This window comes from Peromyscus eremicus, chromosome X, assembly GCF_949786415.1.
Source record: "Peromyscus eremicus chromosome X, PerEre_H2_v1, whole genome shotgun sequence".
Lineage (NCBI taxonomy): Eukaryota > Metazoa > Chordata > Mammalia > Rodentia > Cricetidae > Peromyscus > Peromyscus eremicus.
Window position 1 is genome coordinate 50,847,149 of NC_081439.1, and position 20,261 is coordinate 50,867,409.

Genomic DNA, 20,261 nt, shown 5'->3' on the forward strand with positions numbered 1-20,261 from the left:
TCATCTCACAAACACCAGAACAAAAATCTCTTTATTAGTTTTCAAAACAAAACAGAAAATCTGGGGGCGGGGAATTCAAATTTCCATTGTGGTGGAAAGCTGAATTGACGTAGCTGATCTGAACTGTCACCCAGGTTGTCCAGTCTGTACCATGGATGGACTCTGGACTGAGCTGTGACTAGAGCAGGGCCGAAAGGACACTTTGCATCAGGACAGCCATCAGAAGAGCTGCAGGCCAGCTTTGAGGCCATGCAGTTGTCCCTGGTTCCAGAGAAGGCCCTCCAAGTTGCCACTGCTGCTGCTGCTGCTGCTGCTGCTGCTAGAGTTGTTACTGGCTCCATAACAACCGAGGCTCAGAGTGCTGCAGAGAAAATGGGCAGTCAGTCGGGGAAAGGGGCAGCTCTAACTCTGGAGGAGCTAAGGGGACTTGACTTGTGTGTGCCTATGGGAAGGGCCAACCTCCTGCTTGTCTTTATAAAGAAGAGATAGTAGCTATTCTGACAAATGATTTCAGGTGAGAACCAGGGTTGGCTCTGCTCTTGTCCCTGTCCATTGCCCGTCCCCACAAGGAAGAAATGGAAGAGTAGAACTTTTCAAATGAAGCATTAAGCAAAACTGCACTATGGAAAATAGGTTAAATCCTTGTAGAGCTATATTGCTTAAGATTAAGGGATGGAGGTCCCACCTCAGCCCCAGGAAGATAACAGAGTGGCTGCCTCAGTAGAGCCTCTTTCCAAGGGTCCTAGAGCTGAGTGAGGACCCAAAGGATGCTGGGCTGGATCCCTCCCACATCTAACAGCTAGTTAAGGGGCTCAATATGAGGCTTGGGATATAGAATTAATATGATCTAACTCCACCCTATATTTTAAGACTGCTTGAGGTACACAACTACCCTCTGTCTCCCTAACCTAGCTCAAAAAACACTCCAGTTCCCGCTTCCTGCAGATCAAAGGTCCTTCTGGCTAAGTGAGGTGCCATCTAGCTGAGAGCTAAGAATCAGCCTTCACTCAGGCAGATCTATAGTTTGAAAAAAAACCTTAGAGATAATCTAGCCCCATTCCTTCCCATCACCCACAACTTTACAGACAAGGAAACTGAGGTCCAGAGTTGAGTAAGGAAGGATCTACTCAGTTACATAGCCAAGTCAAGGGTGAGGCTGAGCAAAGAAGTAAGGGTGGGCATTTCATGTACAAACTATTAATAGAAGAGGGCTAGGAAGCTGGAGAGAAGCTGGAGAGATGGCTCAGCAGTTAAGAGCACTGACTGCACTTCCAGAGGTCCTGAGTTCAATTCCCAGCAACCATATGGTGGCTCACAACCATCCGTAATGAGATCTGGTGCCCTCTTCTGGCCTGCAGGCAGACATACAGGCAGAACACTGTATACCCAATAAATAAATAAGTAAAATAAAAAAAAGCTGGGCCAAGTCAACAGCTCCACCAGCCCACACTTCCCTCTTTATACCCTGGCACTCAATGGGCCAAGCCTTCCTAGGGCCAGGTTAGTGGGAGGAGAAGGGGCCTCTTACAATGGAATCCCACTTGCAATTGGCTTCCCCAGCTACCTCCTCTATTCATCTGCATCTGGGGCACTTGGGTTCTAGAGACCTCTCCCAGAATGCCCAGAATGAAGAGGAGTCTAAGTCATCTCCTGGGGAAGAAGCAAGCAGAACAGGAATGAACTCTCAATTCCAATTGCCCCAGACAGATGCATACACAAAGACACTAGCCTCAAAACTGGACTCAGCCTGGAAGGGGTGCTAAATCATCTGTGTGGCCACTTCACTAGGTCCCTATACTAGGGTAAAGGAGCACTAACAAGGGCACGGCCACTGACTCATCTGCCCCACTCTGTTTCCTATTCATCCATCAGGTGGCAGTGAAAGGGCCGAGAAATCCCACTGCCATAGCTACTCACCTACTCCTGGACTTGGAGGGTTCTAACCGGTGCTCTACAACAGGTTGGTCCAAAAGATACATGGTGTCGTAATTATCCAACATAAGCTCTGTTGGGTCGTCAGTCTGACCTGGCATTCGGCCTATAGGGAATGTACCCCATCGTACGTCTTCTGTAGAACAAAGAGAGGTGGCAAGTATGAGCTTGTGAAAGGTCAAAACTATACTCAGATTCCATCTTTCCTAGTCAGAATGGCAGTCATTAAAAAAAAGTAACAATAAATGCTGGTAAGGATATGGAAAGGGAACTCTCATACACTGCTGATGGGAATCTAAACTAGCCCAACCACTGTGGAAGTCAGGAGAAGGATTTCTCAAAACAGAAACAAAACAATTAACAATAAAAACCCAGAGAAACCTTATTTACCTAAAGGACTACAAAAATCAACACATCACAGAGATATTTACACATCAGTGCTTATTACAGCATTATTCACAGTAGCTAAACCATGGAAGCAACCTAGGTGTTCAAGAACAGAGGAGTGAATAGAAAAGGTGATATAAAAATCAAGCTTTTCAGCTCTAAATGCAAGGCGTTTACCCACCAACCCCACAGTTTCCCAGAGTTTTCTTGAGTGCGAGCAGCAGGAAATATTAGAAGGATTTGGATTGTGGAGATAATCAGATAGAAAATAAAGTATAGCCTCCAGAGGGCCTGGAACCTATTCCAATGAGCCCTGACTGTCTCTGTCCTAGGGTACTTATAGAAACGCCAAAGGGTGGAGCAAAAGACCTCCCCCTAGCACAGCCAAGTGCAGACCACCTCAGACACCTGCACTCAGGTCGTGGTCCAAGCATCCTCTCTATGCAGACCTGCTGGGTAAAGCCACAAGGAACCTGAAAACAGGCTCCCACAGGTCCCCCTTTCTAAATATATAAAAAAAATAGCTCGTTATTAAGAGCTCACAGCAATCTCCATAACTGTTACACCTCCCAGTATGGAAGTAGAGGATGATATAGATGGCATTTCTTTTTTGGATTAGGTCCAAGGTGACTACAGCAGTCTTTAGCTGCACCAAGCCCTTTCTAAACCAAAAACTCTTAATGCAATTGCAAACCTAAAGAATCACTTAGCTTCATCATAACCATTAACAGGTTAACATAACTATTGCTATACATAGTTACAATTCTCTCAATCTTATATCTCAAAGCAAACTCTTAAACATTTGAATTAACATAAATGGTGCTATATATAGTTAACAATTTTCTCAGTCTTACAATTTTAAGTCTTAATAAAACCATTTGAATTTTCTTGCTAACAGAACATAGGAAAAACTTCTGATGTATTCACATCAAACTTAAATATTTCCTTTAACGTCACAAAACCAGGGTGCATTAATATCAATAGGTTAACATAATTTCTGCAAACATATTCAACCTTAATTCAGTCATAATTCCTCCTTTTCTTTATAAACTTTTTTAAACAAAACCTCGAACCTAGTTAGAAAAACCCAAACTTAAATTCCTACAAACCAATACTAAAAAGCAATATTCTCAATCTAACCATTAATACTTCGAAAACTTTAGCAAAACATCCAAAAGCAGTTTTTTAATAAAACTCTTTACACTTTAAAGGAATCTCTTGGTGTACCCATTTGTATTTCTTAACTAACAAAACATAACATTAATCCACTCAAATAACAAGAAAATATTTTTTAATTAAATAGACTAAGGAATATTATTTCTCCCTTTTCTTTATAAATTTTTTAAACAAAATCTCAAGCCTAGTTAGAAAACCCAAACTTTTCCATTTAAACAGTTTCATTTGTAACACAAAACCAGTTCCATAAGTAATTCCATTTTTACATAAACAGTTCCTTTTTTTTTTTTTTTTTTTTTTTTGGTTTTTCGAGACAGGGTTTCTCTGTGTAGCTTTGCGCCTCTCCTGGAACTCACTTGGTAGCCCAGGCTGGCCTCGAACTCACAGAGATCTGCCTGGGTCTGCCTCCCGAGTGCTGGGATTAAAGGCGTGCACCACCACCGCCCGGCAAACAGTTCCATTTTTAACACAAATAATTCCAGAAAACAGTTCCTAAGTCATCACCATAAGTAAATTCAAAATTGTCCCATTGCAATGAAATCATTATTGTTCATTTCTTAAGTCCCAAAATTTAAATAATAAATTCTGGTACCAGCCTTCCAAATATGAAGAAAACTATAACAAAGACCTTTTTGTAGTTTTATCTCATTCAAGTTCAAAAAGTTCAAAAAAAGTAAATTCTGGTATCAGACTTCAACTTCCAAATATGAAAAGACGTTTTACAACCAAAACTTTTTGCAGTTAACAACTTTAGTTCAAACAAGCATCTCTGCAACTTTCATTCTCAAGCCAGACCTTTTTAGTTATAGTAATATTTTAAACTGCACCATTTTTGCTATTAGCTCAGGTTTTTCTGTATTGTGTTGATTTTCCACGGATCTCAGCTGCGGATGCCTGGTTGTGCTGGTTCTGGCGTCCGCCATTCTTAGCTTCTTAGTGGCTTCTGGAGCTTTTGAAAACTGCTCAGACTGTCTGCTTTGCAGTCTCCTAGGACACTATCTTCTGTCTCTCAGGTTTTTTCACCATATACATTAAGCATAGACTCACATTTAACATTTACATTTTTTCACAAACTCACATATAACATATTAATATCTACTTATTTATACTCCTTAAGGAAACTATAGAACTACTTTAGCAAATATATTTCTTATTTACTTTTTATATTCATTCTATATTCTTATTTAAACTTACATTTACAACTAGCATCTTTACTTCTTACAAGCTTGTTACTACATGTCTTAAGACTACCTTAGATACTTCTTGCAAGTTTATATTCTTAAAGAAACGCTATAGATCTATTTTACAAACTTATATAGGACTACCATTAGCATATATCTAACTTAGCAAACACCTAAAGATTTAACACTTAGGAGAGATTTAACATTTTCTAACAAGAGAGAATAATGTTCTACTTTTTACCCTTAATTATCATCACTATCTCTATTAGATTCTCTTAACTAGACAGGAAGTACACACATCATTTCTAAAGTTCAGAGCTTATTGTCAACTTTGATATTCTAAAAGTTGTTGATAGATTGAAACGAGTGTAATTCTTTAATAGCTCTCTCAACTCTGGGATTTAGTGAGTGTTGCTAAACAGTATTTTATGCATTTCAGATCTTTCACAAAAACTCCATTAAGAGCTACGTCAGTTTACAGCAAACCCAAAAAGGAAGAAAAAAGAAAAACCTTGTAAGGAATATTCTGTTTCTGAATTGCTTAGCTAGTCATTCCCTAACAGTCAATTTCCCAACAGAAGATAGTGGTCTACACTGGAGTGGGGTTCCAGACCTGCAGCTTTCAGCAGGCCTGAAAACACTGCCAAAGCTTAGTTACAATTGTCTCAAGCTCCTCAGCAGTCTGGAAGCCTCTTTATACTCCTACTATCCCCAGACTGCAGGATGGAACCTCAATATCATGAAAATTGATTTATTTGCTTTTTATACTTATCACCAAACTCTGATACCATTTTCCCCTTCTTAATTTTTTTTTTTTTTTTTTTTTTGGTTTTCCGAGACAGGGTTTCTCTGTGTAGCTTTGCGCCTTTCCTGGAACTCACTTGGTAGCCCAGGCTGGCCTCGAACTCACAGAGATCCGCCTGGCTCTGCCTCCCGAGTGCTGAGATTAAAGGTGTGCGCCACCACCGCCCGGCCCCTTCTTAATTTTTTAAAGCTGTATTTGCCATGAGTTCTTTAACAATGGTGATGTTTCTGATAGATTTTTATTAGCCTAATATTTTCACCAAAACTGCTACTATTCAAAGGAGTTAAGAACACAGATGTTCTTTCATGAAACATATCCTTCATTAGCTTAAACTATGAGAAAAAGTGTTTTCAGGATCTAATATTTTCACTTCATTAGCTTTAACCCCTGATGTTAGCAGCTGTGATATTTAGCATTGATTTCTTATAAGGAACTTTCAGGTGTGAAGCACCTTTTTTTTTGGGGGGCGGGGGGGTTTCGAGACAGGGTTTCTCTGTGTAGCTTTGTGCCTTTCCTGGAACTCACTCTGTAGACCAGGCTGGCCTCGAACTCACAGAGATCCGCCTGCCTCTGCCTCCCGAGTGCTGGGACTAAAGGCGTGTGCCACCACCACCTGGCGAAGCAACTATTTTTTAAGACAGATTTTCTGAAGTTTGTTTCCATCTATCAAGTAGTCATTTCTTTTTGAATACCTATTTGTCTCCTTATTAGATTTGCAAAGGAATCATTCAGCATGTTGTTTAAGAGGTAAAGAACTTTTTTAAATTTTCCCATACGTTTCTTCATATCTAAAACGTTAGGTGCATAAACTGCTTTCCCTTGTTTTAAGGATTTTAAAGTGGCTTGTTGACAAACAGTTTCTAGTTAGAGGCTGTCCCTTTACCCAAATTCATCACTTCAGGATGAGAATGAAATTCCTGTGGAACTACTGTAAAGCTGTTAGCACAGCTATTAGGGAAAATAAGGTATTTTTCGCAAAGTTGCCAAAAAAAACGGGAGGTTCTCCAAGTCCTGTATCCTTTGAATTTTTCATTGGAACTGACATTCAACAAACTCTTAGATGATTTTCCTCCTTCTTACCTTTTAAAAGCTATATTTTAAGTTTACTATGAACATATTTTCGAGCTGACAAGTCTTTCAAGGCAATTTCGCCATCTTTAGCAGAAAAACTACCTTTCCCAGAATGCACTTCTCTTATATTAGTTTGCCGTTATGAGCTAGCTTATGGACTTCATTTCCCATAGTTCTTTTCAGGTCTGAAAGTCAACTTCTGGTTCTTTTACCTGACTTGCTTTCAAAGTTTTTGCTTTTGCAATGGGAGAGTTGAACCAAGCGTTTTAAGTTTTCAATTATGGGACACTGGGAGATTTTAGTTTGAGAGAGAAAGATTAAGGCTTTTTAGAGAGATTTTCCAAGAAAAGCTTTTAGTTTAAGAGAAAGATTTTTTTCCCCAAGAGAAAGACCAACTTTCCCCAAAACTTCTGAACTTTAAACTTTTTGGCTTCTTACACCCGTATTTTTGCCTCAGGGAGAAATTACTTTCTCCTGCCGCTTGGACTTAGTATTTCAGCTGTCCCCAGACCAAAAGCTTCCATAGGAAACTTTTTTTCTGCCCAATAAGCTCAAAGAAGAGCTTTTTTTTTTTTACTACCCGTAAAGCTCAAAGAAAAGCTTTTTTTTTTTTTTTTTACTACCCGTAAAGCTCAAAGAAAGGTTTTTTTCCAGTTTGTGCTCATAGCCCCCAAAGTTAGAAAATTGAAGAGTTTTTCTGTCTAGTTGCCTTACTTATCTTAATTTTTTTCTACACAATCTTACACTTCTAAGTTTTTCCTACACTATACCTTATACTTATTTTTCACAGATAGAAATTAAGAGATAGAAGATAGAAACTTTGATAGAAAAGATTTTTGCACTGCAGCATCAGACATTCTTCCAGTTCATTTTTTCCTTTTCTCTCAAGGATAAAAACCCCTGCCCTTAATATATATATTCCATTACAACACCGGACATGTCCTTTTTTTTTCCCACTGGCAGGATCTGACAATGCACTTTCTCCAAAAATTCTGTAATAACTATTATTTTCCTTTGTCTTTAGTCCCTTTTTCTTTCTTTCTTTCTTTTTTTACTCCCTGTTCAGGCGCCATTCTGTGGGACGTTTACCCACCAACCCCACAGTTCCCCAGAGTTTTCTTGTGTGAACAGCAGGAAATATTAGATAGAAGGATTTAGATTTTGGAGATAATCAGATAGAAAATAAAGGATAGCCTCGAGAGGGCCTGGAACCTATTTCAACGGGCCCTGACTGTCTCTGCCCCACAGTATTTATAGAGATGCCAAGGGGTGGAGCCAAAGACCTCCCCCCAGCAAAGCCAAGTGCAGACCATCTCAGACACCTGCATTCAGGCCTGTGGTCCAATCATCCTCTCTATGCGGACCTGCTGGGTAAAGCCATGAGGAACCTGAAAACAGGCTCCCACATCTAAAGAACTAAGCCACATTTGAAAGAAAATGGATGCAACTACAGAAAACCATATTAAGTAAGCCAATCTCAGGAAGACAAATATCAGGCTTTCTCTCAATTGTGGTTTCTAAATCTTATATAGACGCATGAAATCATGTACTACATGTCTGACATTAAAGTACACATGTTAGTTGTCTAGGGAAACGAGGTAAACTAATGAAAGAGGAATACAAAATGAGGATAGGGAGGTATGATGGTGAATATGTTTAACATACAATGTATACTTTCATGAAAACTTAAAAGATTAATTTAAAAATATTAAATAAAAATATTTCCAGAAAAAAAAAATTGGCTGATGAGCTGGTTTTCCTACTGGTACACAGGCTCACCCCCCTGGTCTACCTACCCAACTCTCTTAACCAATTCAGCGTAGGCTTTCTACATACCCTAGGCCCTGTCCTCACTGTTACCACTTCTCAAGAATACCCCTCTGTACATCTTAGCACTCCATCACCTTAGCACTTTATAATTCTTACCCGCATGTGCTTACATTATACACATACACATAGCTACAGATATTTTTGTTCCTTCTCACATTCTTCTCACGTAGATCACTACAAAAACAAAGACATCTTCAGATGTGGCTGTATCAATGCATTAATTAGTAGAAATCTCAGAATTCTCACAGCATGCCCTCTCCATACCCACCAATACTGAGGATTATCTGAGTGATCGAAATTGTTTATACAGCTATACCCTCCATGATGTGTTTGAATGCCATGTCCTTTCTTAGTGGCCTTGCCCAAAAATACACAGGCACACCCTTAAGGGTAGATACTATTTCAGAAGTTACATGCTCCCCATGCTCTGTACAAGGTTATCACTCCCACCAATGCACAGAAAGATCACATTTTCTACCTCCCAAGGAGGTGTGCAGAAGCATATACATCCCATTTAATGAATGTCTCCTACTCCACTCCATGCCTCCCACAACTCTAAATAAGTACAAACCCCAGAAATCTCTATGTCCCCATTTCTTCACACATGTACACACAGAGACAGACCGGCAGACATACACACACAGAAACACAGAGACAGACAGACACACATACACACACAGATAGAGGAGAAGAAAGGAGAGGAGGAGAGGGAGGAATGTGAGCAAGGTGGGGAGGGAAGGACTTAATAGCATAACTTTTCCTAATTCATAATCCACAACTTCCCCAAAACATACATACATGAAGATGCTTCACTTTGGGATGAAACCTAATTCTCCCTGTCACTATGCCTCTGGATGTATGACATTTTAGCCTTGGATCAATTTGTTATGCAAAAACCATAGAAGTCACTCAAGGAGGGTTGTTCCTTATGTATCAAATTATCATACTGTATCTCATAAATATACACAATTATATGTCAATTTAAAAAAGAAGAGCACTTGCCTAGTCTGAGTATTTCCTGGGTTTGATCCTCAGAATTGTACATATACAAAGAAAAGAGCTATCCCTCTATCTGCACATCTCCGTAATCCTGGCCCTTTTAAGAACTTTTATCTGTCTTAATGATCTTTATCACCCAATAATACAGATATCTTCACACACAAGGGTCACCCCCACAGGTTCTATCTAGCACTGAGTTGACCATTCCCATCACTAACATTCCCAGACCTATGTATATTACTGCCCATATCTCTTTAGCCTGACATCCTTGTACATATCCCCTCAGTGACAGCACAGAGCCAATTCTAAATGGCTCTCACTACCTAGTCATAACTCCCTCCATAGGCTCCCACCTTCCCTTCTGGATCTCATGGTTCTTAGCTGATTCTGCTTTCTCTTCAGAAAACATATATAACACTATGGCCTATTTGAGATTCTCTTCACTGCCCCTACTTTTCTCTTACACCCACATCTAACCCTACCCCACCCCACCCCACAGATATAACTGTTCCTGTGCCAGTTCCTCTCCCTTTTGCTACTTACAAAGACCCCAAACTTCAGCCTTCCTTGCCCTAAGATACTTTTCTGTTACTATGTCATGATTTACCTATCAGATGTGGACACACACACACTGCTCACTCACCTCTGGCTCTACCACTGAAGAGTTTTTATACCACAACTCTTCCACACCTGTCTTCATAGGGCAAAGGCTACTGCTCTCCCCATGAGCTCCTTCAATGACAGTCTTGAGTCTATCTTTCTCCTTACTGGGCCCAGCTGTTTTCCTTCCCTTCTCCATGCTTTGGTACACAGACCATGCCCCTGCCTCTAGTTTCCTTGTGCATGCAGACATGTATCACCCCATACTGACTGTTCTAGTTGTTCCATCCATGTCTGCCTTCCTTAAGGCTCCTCCTTAAACTAAATGAAGTAATTCAAAAGACTACCCTCAGAGAAGCAGATTCAAGCACCTCACTCACGATCACCAAGCCTCCCCTGCGTCCCCTCTGGGCTTCAATCTCACAGACTTGGATGAACACCTAAAATCTGAACCACTCTATTTTTTGATCTCATCTCCAGTTCCAATACACACAGCAAAAACCAGTTACCACCAGTCAGCCTCCATGTGTACACAGAAAGCACTCTTAGTATATATGAAAGCATGTGCCCTAATGCATATATGGCCCCGGCCTATCATATTCTTTTGCTCTACTGCCCAGGGATCGCACACAGGTACTTATATGTGCTACTTATATGAAACTGTGATCAGTCTGACAGTGGTCCCTGATGCTTATATACTCTAGTCTAAGAGAGAAGCCACTTGCCATTCATATACCCGGTTGTCTATGGCTTGTCATATACTATCTACATCTTGTTCCTTTCTCATCTAGTCTTTAGGGTGAAAGAAAGGCTCAAGAGTCAGCCAGCAGAACACAGTGGTATGAAACTATAACTCTACCTACTCAGGAGGCTGAAATAGGGGTCACTTGAACCCAAAAGAACAGCAGCAGTGTAGACAACATAGTGAGACCTCCATCTCAAAGAGTTAAAGCTGAGGATAGTGGGGCATGCACTCAGAAGGCTAAGGCCACAGGATCTCAAGTCTGAGGTTACACTGTGAAACTCAACCTTAAGAGAGGTGGGAGGAGAGGGAGAGGGAGACTGAAAGCAGAGGAGGGGCCAACCAAGAATGGAGGGAATCAATCAAAGAAGAAAGTAAGTGGGTTTAGGGGTTACTTACCAGAGCTTACTTGCCATGCTGAACCCTGCAGCGCTTCTCTTTTCCGGGAAATGGTCCTAGTATTCTCAAAAACGTAGGACTCCTTCATGAGAGAGAAAGCCCCCAACTCCATTCTATCTTCATCATCATCTTCATCATCATCATCGTCGTCGTCGTCGTCGTCGTCATCATCATCGTCGTCGTCATCCACTTCCTCTTCTTCCACTGCCAAGTCATCACTTTCCTCTACATCTTCCTCCATCTGATCTTGAAAGACCTTTCGTTCCTCTTCCTCATTCTCCTCCTGCTCCTCCTCGTTCTCCTCCTGCTCTTCCTCCTCCTCCTCCTCCTTCTCCTTGCCTTCTCCTTGCTTGGCATCCTTAAGGCTGCCTTGCTCCTTCTGCTGAGTATTTTCTTCAGACTCACAGTTGGAACCAGATGGTTTTAGATCCTGATGTAAGGTATCCAATGTGTATGGACTTTTCCCAGTGGAAGAGGAACCTGCGCTCGACTTTCCCGCACCATTCTCTCCATTCTGAGTATAAATGGAACAGACACGCAGCAGCTTCTCCTGCTCCTCATCTGGCAAGACCTGTCCCATGGCTTTGAAGACTCTAAGCAAATGGAGGGATGGAGTAGGAAAAGGTCAAGGTCTCAAGTCACTTCACAGCCCAACACTGGGGTTTCAACTTATTCTCTGACCTTCCACACCTGCCTTTGAAAGGCAGCACAACAGAACAGAGAGAATGCAAAACAGGACCATGTATGCTGGTTCAGCTCTCTGCTACAGCTTTACTTCTATTCTCATTAAATGAAGACAATAACGGAATCTAATTTCTAGGGTTCTTGGGAGGAGGAAATAAGAATGCTCACATAGAATGCCTGGCAGAGTGTCTGGCACACAGTGACAGGCAATGAGTGACAGCTACTAGTCTGAACTGAAACACGCCATAAATATACAAACTAGCCAAAATGGGCATACGGGGCTGGAAATCAGAATGGGAGAACATTCTCTTCTTTGGGTCTAACTGAGGAAATCTGTCCTGAGGGACAAGGATATATGATGGAGAGAGTGTGCTGGGCTTCTTCTGCATGGAACACAATGTGTGATTCCTTATGGGAACAGCTACAGCCCAGCCTGGAATGGAGGGAAAGAAAGAAAAGAGCAGCAGTTGAGGAGACAAAGAGAATGTGGAAGGGAGGCCTGATGAGCACCATGAATTGGCTGGGCGTGCTGTAATAGCTAAGGGGAAGCAGAAAGTACAAGGAGGGAGCAGAGACTGGAGAGGGCTTCATGTAGGTGAGGCCCAGGTGGCCCAGGGACAAGAGGGAGCACATTGCCTGTGGCCAGAGTGGCCTGGCTAGAGGGCAAGGCCTGTGTGGGGAGCTGTGGGAAGAAAAGAAGGCTGGGAAGGGAAGTGTGTGCATCGTGGGGCAGGCCACCTGCCAGCTCTCAGGACAGGTCAAAGTCACCATTCCTGAAGATCACCATGGTAATCACATGGAGGATGGCCAGGGCAAGGCAGCCTAGAGACAGGAAGACCAGGGAGGCACCTGTTTTCACAATTCAAAACAGTTGGTTAGGGAGGACCTAAGGTACTGTTGGTAGACATGGCAAGGAGGAAGCTACAAGGACAGACACACCAAGAGCATGGCTTGGTGACCAACGGGAAGGGTCCAACAGAGGAGAATTCAACAAGATGATACTCTGCACAGAACAGACGATGCTAACAACAAAACCCCTAACAGATACAGAGCTGCTGGGGAGGATGAGGGTGAGCACACCTCACAGAGCCTGGCCCCTAAGAGGTAGCCGGCACTGTGGCACACACAGCAGGACGGAGGGATGGGGCAGATCCTTCTAGAAGTGTAGAGTGCGAACTAGGCATGTTTTACGGAGGGAGCACAAGCAGCGCATGCAGACTGGTCACATATGGCTGGCCACTGGTCTTTGGGGACAGAACTGGGATCTACTGACTAGACTGGGAGTCCCTGTTGGCAGGACCCATTTCATATTCCAAGAGGACACTGGTTCAAATTGAATTGATCGCCTGGCTGGGGGAAGCTCCTGAAATGCTTGCAACTTTTTATGTGAGGAAAAGCCAGGAAGCAACCCTACCCTCTCCCTGTTGTCCATTAGTGTGATTAATAATAAATATCCCCAGGCGTTTGATGTTGGCAAGATGCCTTGTCACTGCTGCTTGTTACCCGTCCGCTGTCCCCAGCTTCCAGCCTGCCCATTAGGTGCTGTGCTGATAGGAATCATAAAATGTGCCTCCTCCCTGAGTATGCCTGTCACAGCCTGGGACTGAGGTCATGGGTTTGGGCTGGTATTTAGACCCATAGAACTCAGGCCTCGATTCTCATCCATTATCAACAAACCACTGTGATTTTAAGGTACTTCAATCCTCAGTCCCTAGATACCTTATCTATCAAAATGTATTATACTTCCACCTCCCAAGATTGTTGTGTCAAATTAAAGGAAATAGCCTATTGAAAAAAGAAACATGATGCCTGATACTTAATTATCAGTGGTAACTTTTACATTTTCTCTGAAAAAAAAATAGAGTTCTATAATCACATAGTAGTATCAGGTTTTCTGCCATATTTCAATCTATGTGGAACATTATGGAAAACCTCAGACCTAAGGACAGGCTACAGGGACTTTTGGTCCTAACTGCAGCATACCTAGGCACAACCCCTCTATTTCCCACTCTGTATTATGGGTGATGTGATGTAAATTCACTGATTCTCTGGGAAAGGTAGGATATGTGCACAAGGAATCGTACCCAAGTGAGCCGCTGTTACTGCTGGCATGTGTCGCATCCCTGTGATATGCTTGGGCTGGGAGAAGACCTCTGTGGTCCAAACTTCTCCAAGACCAGCAGCTTCCCCTCTGCAGGCACTTAGGATTGGAAAGTACCTTGAAGGCCATCTAATCAAACCTCTCCATTCTGCTCTTTTCACTCCCTCCCCTAAGTACGTACACATCCTACATTCCTTCTGCACTTTTGAAACTTCCTTGATTTTTCTCTTCTTGAAATGTGCAAATGTTTCTCCTTTGATGTTCTAGCCTAGCTCCTCCAGAAACTCTTAATTTGCGAGACAGGGTTTCTCTTTGTAGCTTTGGAGCCTGTCTTGGAACTCACTCTGTAGACCAGTTGGCGTCGAACTCACAGAGATCCGCCTGGCTCTGCCTCCCGAGTGCTGAGGTTAAAGGCGTGCACCACCACCGCCCAGCCTGCTTCCCCATTTCTTAATCCTGTCACTTATAGTCCAGAGTTCACATATCTGACAACGTGGCTATACAGCTGGTTCCCATCTCCTGAAGTTCCTGCCTTGGCTGAATTTGTCTGTCTATAAGGCCACATTTTTAGTTTATTAATAGGACTGTAGCCCAGATGCCACTAAGGGTTCAAGAAACACGTTTGTATCAAATAGATCAATCAGGAAACTAACACAGTCTTGGCATCCAGTCTCCCACTTCACTCATTCCTCAGACATTTGGTCATATCCTACCAACACAAGCACTGTTGGTAAGGTGATAGTAGAGGCTATTTCATTCAGTTCAATGGCATTTACTAAGGCCTGTTTGGTGCCTGGATTTGTGTGATATGCTGGTGTACAGATAGCTGATGCAGAGCTCGTCTAGGAGAGGGAAGGAGACACAGGGGTAGGGAGGAGCAGACATGGCAACATAAACCTCAAATTTGGAAAATCTTTACGAGTCAACAAAGGATAGACTGTTCTAGCACCAAGTGAGATCTGTAACAGTAAGGGAAGATACCTCTGGCATTGGCCTGCCCATCCAAAGGCAGATGTTGAACATGCAGTTGAGCAGAGGAATCTGAATTGCAGAAGAAAAGGACTGGACTAAGGAGATGTAGGCTGAGAAGTTTATATGGTCTAGAAATAAGCCCTGGCATTTCTAGGAAGGTGTGGCATCCAGCATTAATGTAGCAGATATAGAAATTAACGAGGAGACCTGGTTTGCATAATTAGGTCAAGGTGGCTTTGGAACTGAGTACCAACAAAACTGCAGCAGGTTAAGGAGGAAAGAGGAGTGATAAAATCAAGATGATGAGTGAGAACCACTTTTTGGAGACAGGAAAAGATAAAGTGCCAAGCTGGTAATAAGCAACAAAAATATGCATGGTCAAAGCAGATGTGGCTGGTGTTATTACTCTTTTAAGATGGAAAAAAAAACTCAGACACATTCATAAAGGGTAAGAACTAGCTAAACAAAAGAGAAACTGGCATGGGGCCCCAACAATGCTGGCAGAATTGACTCCAGAGCACAGACAGAAGAACAGGTTTTGATGCAGTGCAAGGCCACCTCAAACTGAAGATTAGTGGTGTTGACTGCAGAGACAGATCAGCTCAAGAGGACTCAACTTCAGGTTGAAGGAGACCCGGTACATGTCTTCATGTACTGGAGGAAGCTAGGGTGAAATGGAGAGACTTGAGGTCAATGGTATGTGTTTAGAACAGTCTCCAGGCCTGGAGACAAAGTGGTCAGTAAACAAATGCTCAGACACAGAACTGAAGCCTAGAATGCGACTGAAAATTGTAACTCTCCGGTGGCAGCAGTGAGCAGGGCTATGTGCTTTTCTCAGGGAGAACGCGGCTGGCTACCCAGGCTGAGGAATGGAAGAAACAGAGCAGGGAAATCAACCCCAGCTTGAGAGTCGGCAAGTAAGACAATGCTGGAGGATCACTAGACCAGAAGGTGCTAAGGATAAGGGATATGACTACAGACAAGGCTGGGGAAGCAAGAGGAAGGGAAGAACTAAAGGGATGGAGGCTGGGACACGGGTCAAAAGCAGTGTCAAGGGACAGGAGGAGGAAAAGGAAAAGGACAAGACAGGGTGGTCACCAAGTAGGATACTGGGATGTTAGCTTTCAGAGCAAAGCTCTGAATAATGGAACTGTGCTGCTGCATACGGTGGAGAATGCAGATCTCTGGAGTTGAGAAAATGCAAGGTCAAATGGGTCACTCAAATGAAACAATACTGCTCCCAATAGCAGGAACAGAATCAGGTACTAAAGGCTTCCAGGAGAATGAGGGAAGTAGCTTAGGGCCAGGGACTGACAGAGAAGAGGGAAAGGAACACAACCATGGATCTTTACAGGAATCAAAACAACACTCCAATTAACCACACAACCTAGAGAGAACTGAGTTAAGGGGACTCGAAAGAGATATGGTTACCATGACAAGTACGTCCAGAAACACAAATATAATAGGATGTCAGGTTAAACCTTCCTTCTGCTGAGAAGGCCCGGGGATTGTGGAGTAACTATCTAAGGTATCCTTTGGGAAGCAAACAGAGGAGATAGCACTGGGCTTGGAGCCAGGAGACCCGGGTTCAATAACAAACACCAGCTCCCGTTTAGTGTGCACTTACTCTGGCCAGGCCACTATGCTAAGCATTCTCACACAGACTCAGTTTAGCCAAGTCTTCAACTGAATGACCATAGGCAGCAGCGCCCTACCCCTCCCCTTTCCAGACTCCATTCTCCCATCTGTTACTGGAAGGAAAGGGATACCGAGATAGAGCCTTCCAATTCAGCCAGTCTAAATGCTGTAAGGCCCCGAGGCTTCCAGGGCCATCCCCTACTACCGGACGGAATTAAGACTTACAGCTGAAGGAGTTGGGGGCTGGCCCAGCAAGGTGAGCTCAAGCAGGACTCAACCACCTGGGGCCACTCAAGGGCAGTAGAACAGTTGAACAGCCTCCAGCTCTTTCTTGCTTCCCACTGGCTTGCAGAAAACCTCCGAGCATTCCGTCCTAAAAGAAAACGAAGAGGCTTAAGATAAAAAGCCATGTGAGTCCTCCACCCAGTCTTTGACCTCAAAAATTAGGCTCAATCTCTCATCCCCCCAAATCTCCACCCTGTATTTTCCAACTACTCAAAGCATCCAGAGTGCCCAGTTTACTTGGCTTTGAGAAGAAAAAGGAAGAGAGGGATTTGTCCACATGGTGGTACTTTACACCACTGCTTGTGATGCCCTGGGACTAGGGCTAGTTTTCCTCACCAGTCTTGGTGTTGGCCACGATCAGCTCAACGGTCCATCTAAGGATGTAGGTAGGCCGGATCCCACGGTTCCCCAAGGTAGACAACTCAGAGAACATCCTTTCCAGCAGGGCCTGTGTGAAGGTCTGGGAGTGCAGGCCCCTGAGCAGGGGCTGCCAGAACTGAGAGAATGGCTTTGGCACCAAGACGTCATTCAAGTCGATGTTTTCTGGTTTGTGAGGGATACCCGTTGATGGACGGGAAGGGCAATGGGATCAAGAGCAAGAGAATGAGAGAGCACCAAAGCAAGCCAGCAAGAGGGGGTGGGGAAAAGAGAAGAAAAAATGCACACCAAAGAGAAAGAGCAGACACACCCAAGTCCCAACAACAAGAATTGCCATTGCAGAACAAGAGGAAAGGAAGGCAGAACAGCAGGGAAAGAGAAACCAGTTAGTATCTGGGAAACAACAACCGATACAAAACCAAGTATAAAAGAAAAAGAGCTCTGTTTCTGACTTCAGCTTTGTCAATAACTCACTGTGTGATTTTGGTTCAGTAACTTCCCCTTTCTGGACCTCAGTCTGACCATCTGTAACATGAGGATGTTGGACTAGATGACCTCTCAAGGCCCTTCCAATGCTGCTGTTCTAGCTCTCTAGCTAGTGGCTAAATCATATTTAACAAGGCACAACAACAGTGTTAAGTAACCCCCACCCTACCCATGCCAACCCACCTGAACCAATTCAAGGCCATCTAAGGAAAGTCCCACTACTACACATCAGCAGGATTGCCTATTGTGTTCAGCCAAAAGGGCTGACGTTTCAGCCCACCCCACCCCACACTCCAGCCTACTTCTGGAGTTCCCACACAAGAAACACAGAACCCTAAGACTGCAGTGAACACCCAGGATCCTACCTTCATACTCTATCTGCAAAGCTGCCAACTGCTCAAAAGTGGGAACGAGGAAGCCGTCATCTAGAAAAGCATCCAGCACAGCATTCCTAAAGCCAATGACAGTAGTTTAGATAGGCATGGTTGCACATGCCTACAATCCCAGCTATTCAGGAGGCACGGGGGCAGAAGAAGCAAAAGCATCATGAAGTTCAGAACCACCCTGTGTAACATAGCAAAACTCAGTCTCTAAGGAAAATAAAGGTGACCTTTCCAAATATGCTGCATTGTTTCACTGGTTATTTAAAGGTGAAATGACTTAATGGGCTTGTACCATTGGCTATGGCTCAATGGTACAAGACTTAACATGGTGTGCATAAGGGCCAGGGCCTGATTCCCAGCACCAAAAAGAAAGACAAAAAACAAACAAACAAAAAACACACACTAGAATGCAAACCGACAGAAGACTCACCTATTCCTGCAACACTTCCAAAACAGCTAATGTCTCTGGTTCAAATGGCCAGAGTACCAGGGGGAGAGACTAAGCAGGTGACAATAGCTATTAGGCTTCCGGTTCCTGGGGGAGGGACTGAGCCAGAGTCTGGAATCAGTGGGCTTTGAACAGTCATGTACTAAGCACACGGTGATGTAAGGCCCATAAATGAGAGCAGTGGTAACTGAGTAACTCAAATCACAGAAAAAAAGTCTTGGGCTGACAGAAGAAATTAATGCCTGGGTTAGACCTCAGTTCCTACAATATTTTGTTTCTCCTGCCCATTTATCCTCTACATGTTCCTTTCTTACTAGATACCTTCTTTTTTTTGTTGTTTTTTTTTTCCAAGACAGGGTTTCACTGTGTAGCTATGCGCCTTTCCTGGAACTCGCTTTGGAGACCAGGCTGGCCTCAAACTCACAGAGATCCACCTGCCTCAGCCTCCCGAGTGCTGGGATTAAAGGCGTGCGCCACCACGGCCCGGCTACTAGCTACCTTCTTTTAGATCCTGGAAGTTGAAATGTTAGGTACTCAATTGCTAGTTCATATATGACTCAGGACTTTGTACTGAGAACCCAGATCAAAGTTAGAGGGGCTGAAAACATCAGCAATAGGAGAGATTTCTCAGCTTCATCTAGCTCAAATCTAAACCAGCAACAGTGAATTCTCTACAGCTACTGGCTTGCTAAGAGCCTCTCCCAGCTGACTAGGTCTAGGAGGAGTCAATAAGCTTTCACTATGTCCTAGTATCTAGAGGGCTGACAACAGAGTCAGTTCCTTCTATCCATCAGACCAAGTTTGAGAAAATAATTGTCCTTCCAACAACCATCCCTCCCTCATCTCCTCAGATAAGTAGCCTACAACTTAAAGCAGCCTACCAGCTGTCTGCTCCGCACAAAAAGGCAGACACTACTATGTAGGGCACAGGGGTAGCTCTTCCCAGCTGCTGGGGAAGCTGTCCCTCTGACTTTTGCTGAAGGGTAGAGCCAGGAAGTCTAGCATGGGCAAATTCTAATAAAAATGCCTTTGGAAGCATGGTGGGGTGCACACATTTAATCTGAGCCCTCAGAATGCACAGGCAAGTAAATCTCTCTTTGAGTTCCAAGACAGCCTGGTCTACACAGTGAGTTTGAGGCCTGCCAGAACTATATAGGGAGACCCTGTCTCAAAAAACAAAACAGACAACCAAAAAGCCCGGAACAGCACCATCATTTTTGGAACCAATCTTCTGAGAATAAAGACAAGATAACAAGAGTAATCCCAGCTTACATGACAAGCTTCCATCCAAACTCACCTGCATCAGATCTAGTATAGACTGTTTTTCAACTCTGCACTTTAGATATCTTTTAGCTTTCCTTCCCTGGAGGGCCAGCATTACCTCTATAGTTTGGGGTTTGTCTTTTCCTTCTTCTGTTTTGGCACTGTAGATCAAACCCGAGGTTTTGTGCATACTAGGCACCTGCTCTACCACTGAACCACACCACACTCACAGCTTTCTTTCCTCCATAGGTTGTTGGCAGTAAGTCCTCCAAAGCCCTTTCGAACTGAATTTAGGCAGAATACAAGAGAGCAACATTTTCGCCTACTCTGGTTGAATTGAGCATTGTTTGCGGGCAGAGCGACACACAGCCATACTGAGAGAGGAAGGAACTGAGCCTCTAGCAGCCATCCTGACAAGGCCTTTCCTTTGTCTGCCTAGGCATGACTACCTAAGAGATACTGACATCTTCCAAGAGCTGTTTGAAAGAACAGACTAGCAGT

The 20,261-nt window shown here is 43.5% G+C and overlaps 1 protein-coding gene across 3 annotated transcripts in view; it reads right to left on the reverse strand.

The window, feature by feature from the left end:
- Las1l (LAS1 like ribosome biogenesis factor) overlaps positions 1-20,261 on the reverse strand; it is a 29,089-nt gene continuing 8,828 nt past the window's right edge. The window contains exons 8-14 of one of the 3 annotated variants that reach the window (XM_059250171.1): positions 18,032-18,117; positions 17,655-17,705; positions 17,139-17,345; positions 16,743-16,890; positions 11,123-11,715; positions 1,918-2,068; positions 1-361 (exon numbers count right to left, since the gene is read on the reverse strand). In XM_059250171.1, the coding sequence (XP_059106154.1) occupies positions 220-361; positions 1,918-2,068; positions 11,123-11,715; positions 16,743-16,890; positions 17,139-17,345; positions 17,655-17,705; positions 18,032-18,117 (1,378 nt within the window). In that variant the 3' untranslated portion in view covers positions 1-219. Of the gene's footprint in view, positions 362-1,917; positions 2,069-11,122; positions 11,716-13,828; positions 14,007-16,742; positions 16,891-17,138; positions 17,346-17,654; positions 17,706-18,031; positions 18,118-20,261 lie in introns of those variants that run through there. The other 2 variants (XM_059250172.1, XM_059250173.1) reach the window with 2 other exon arrangements.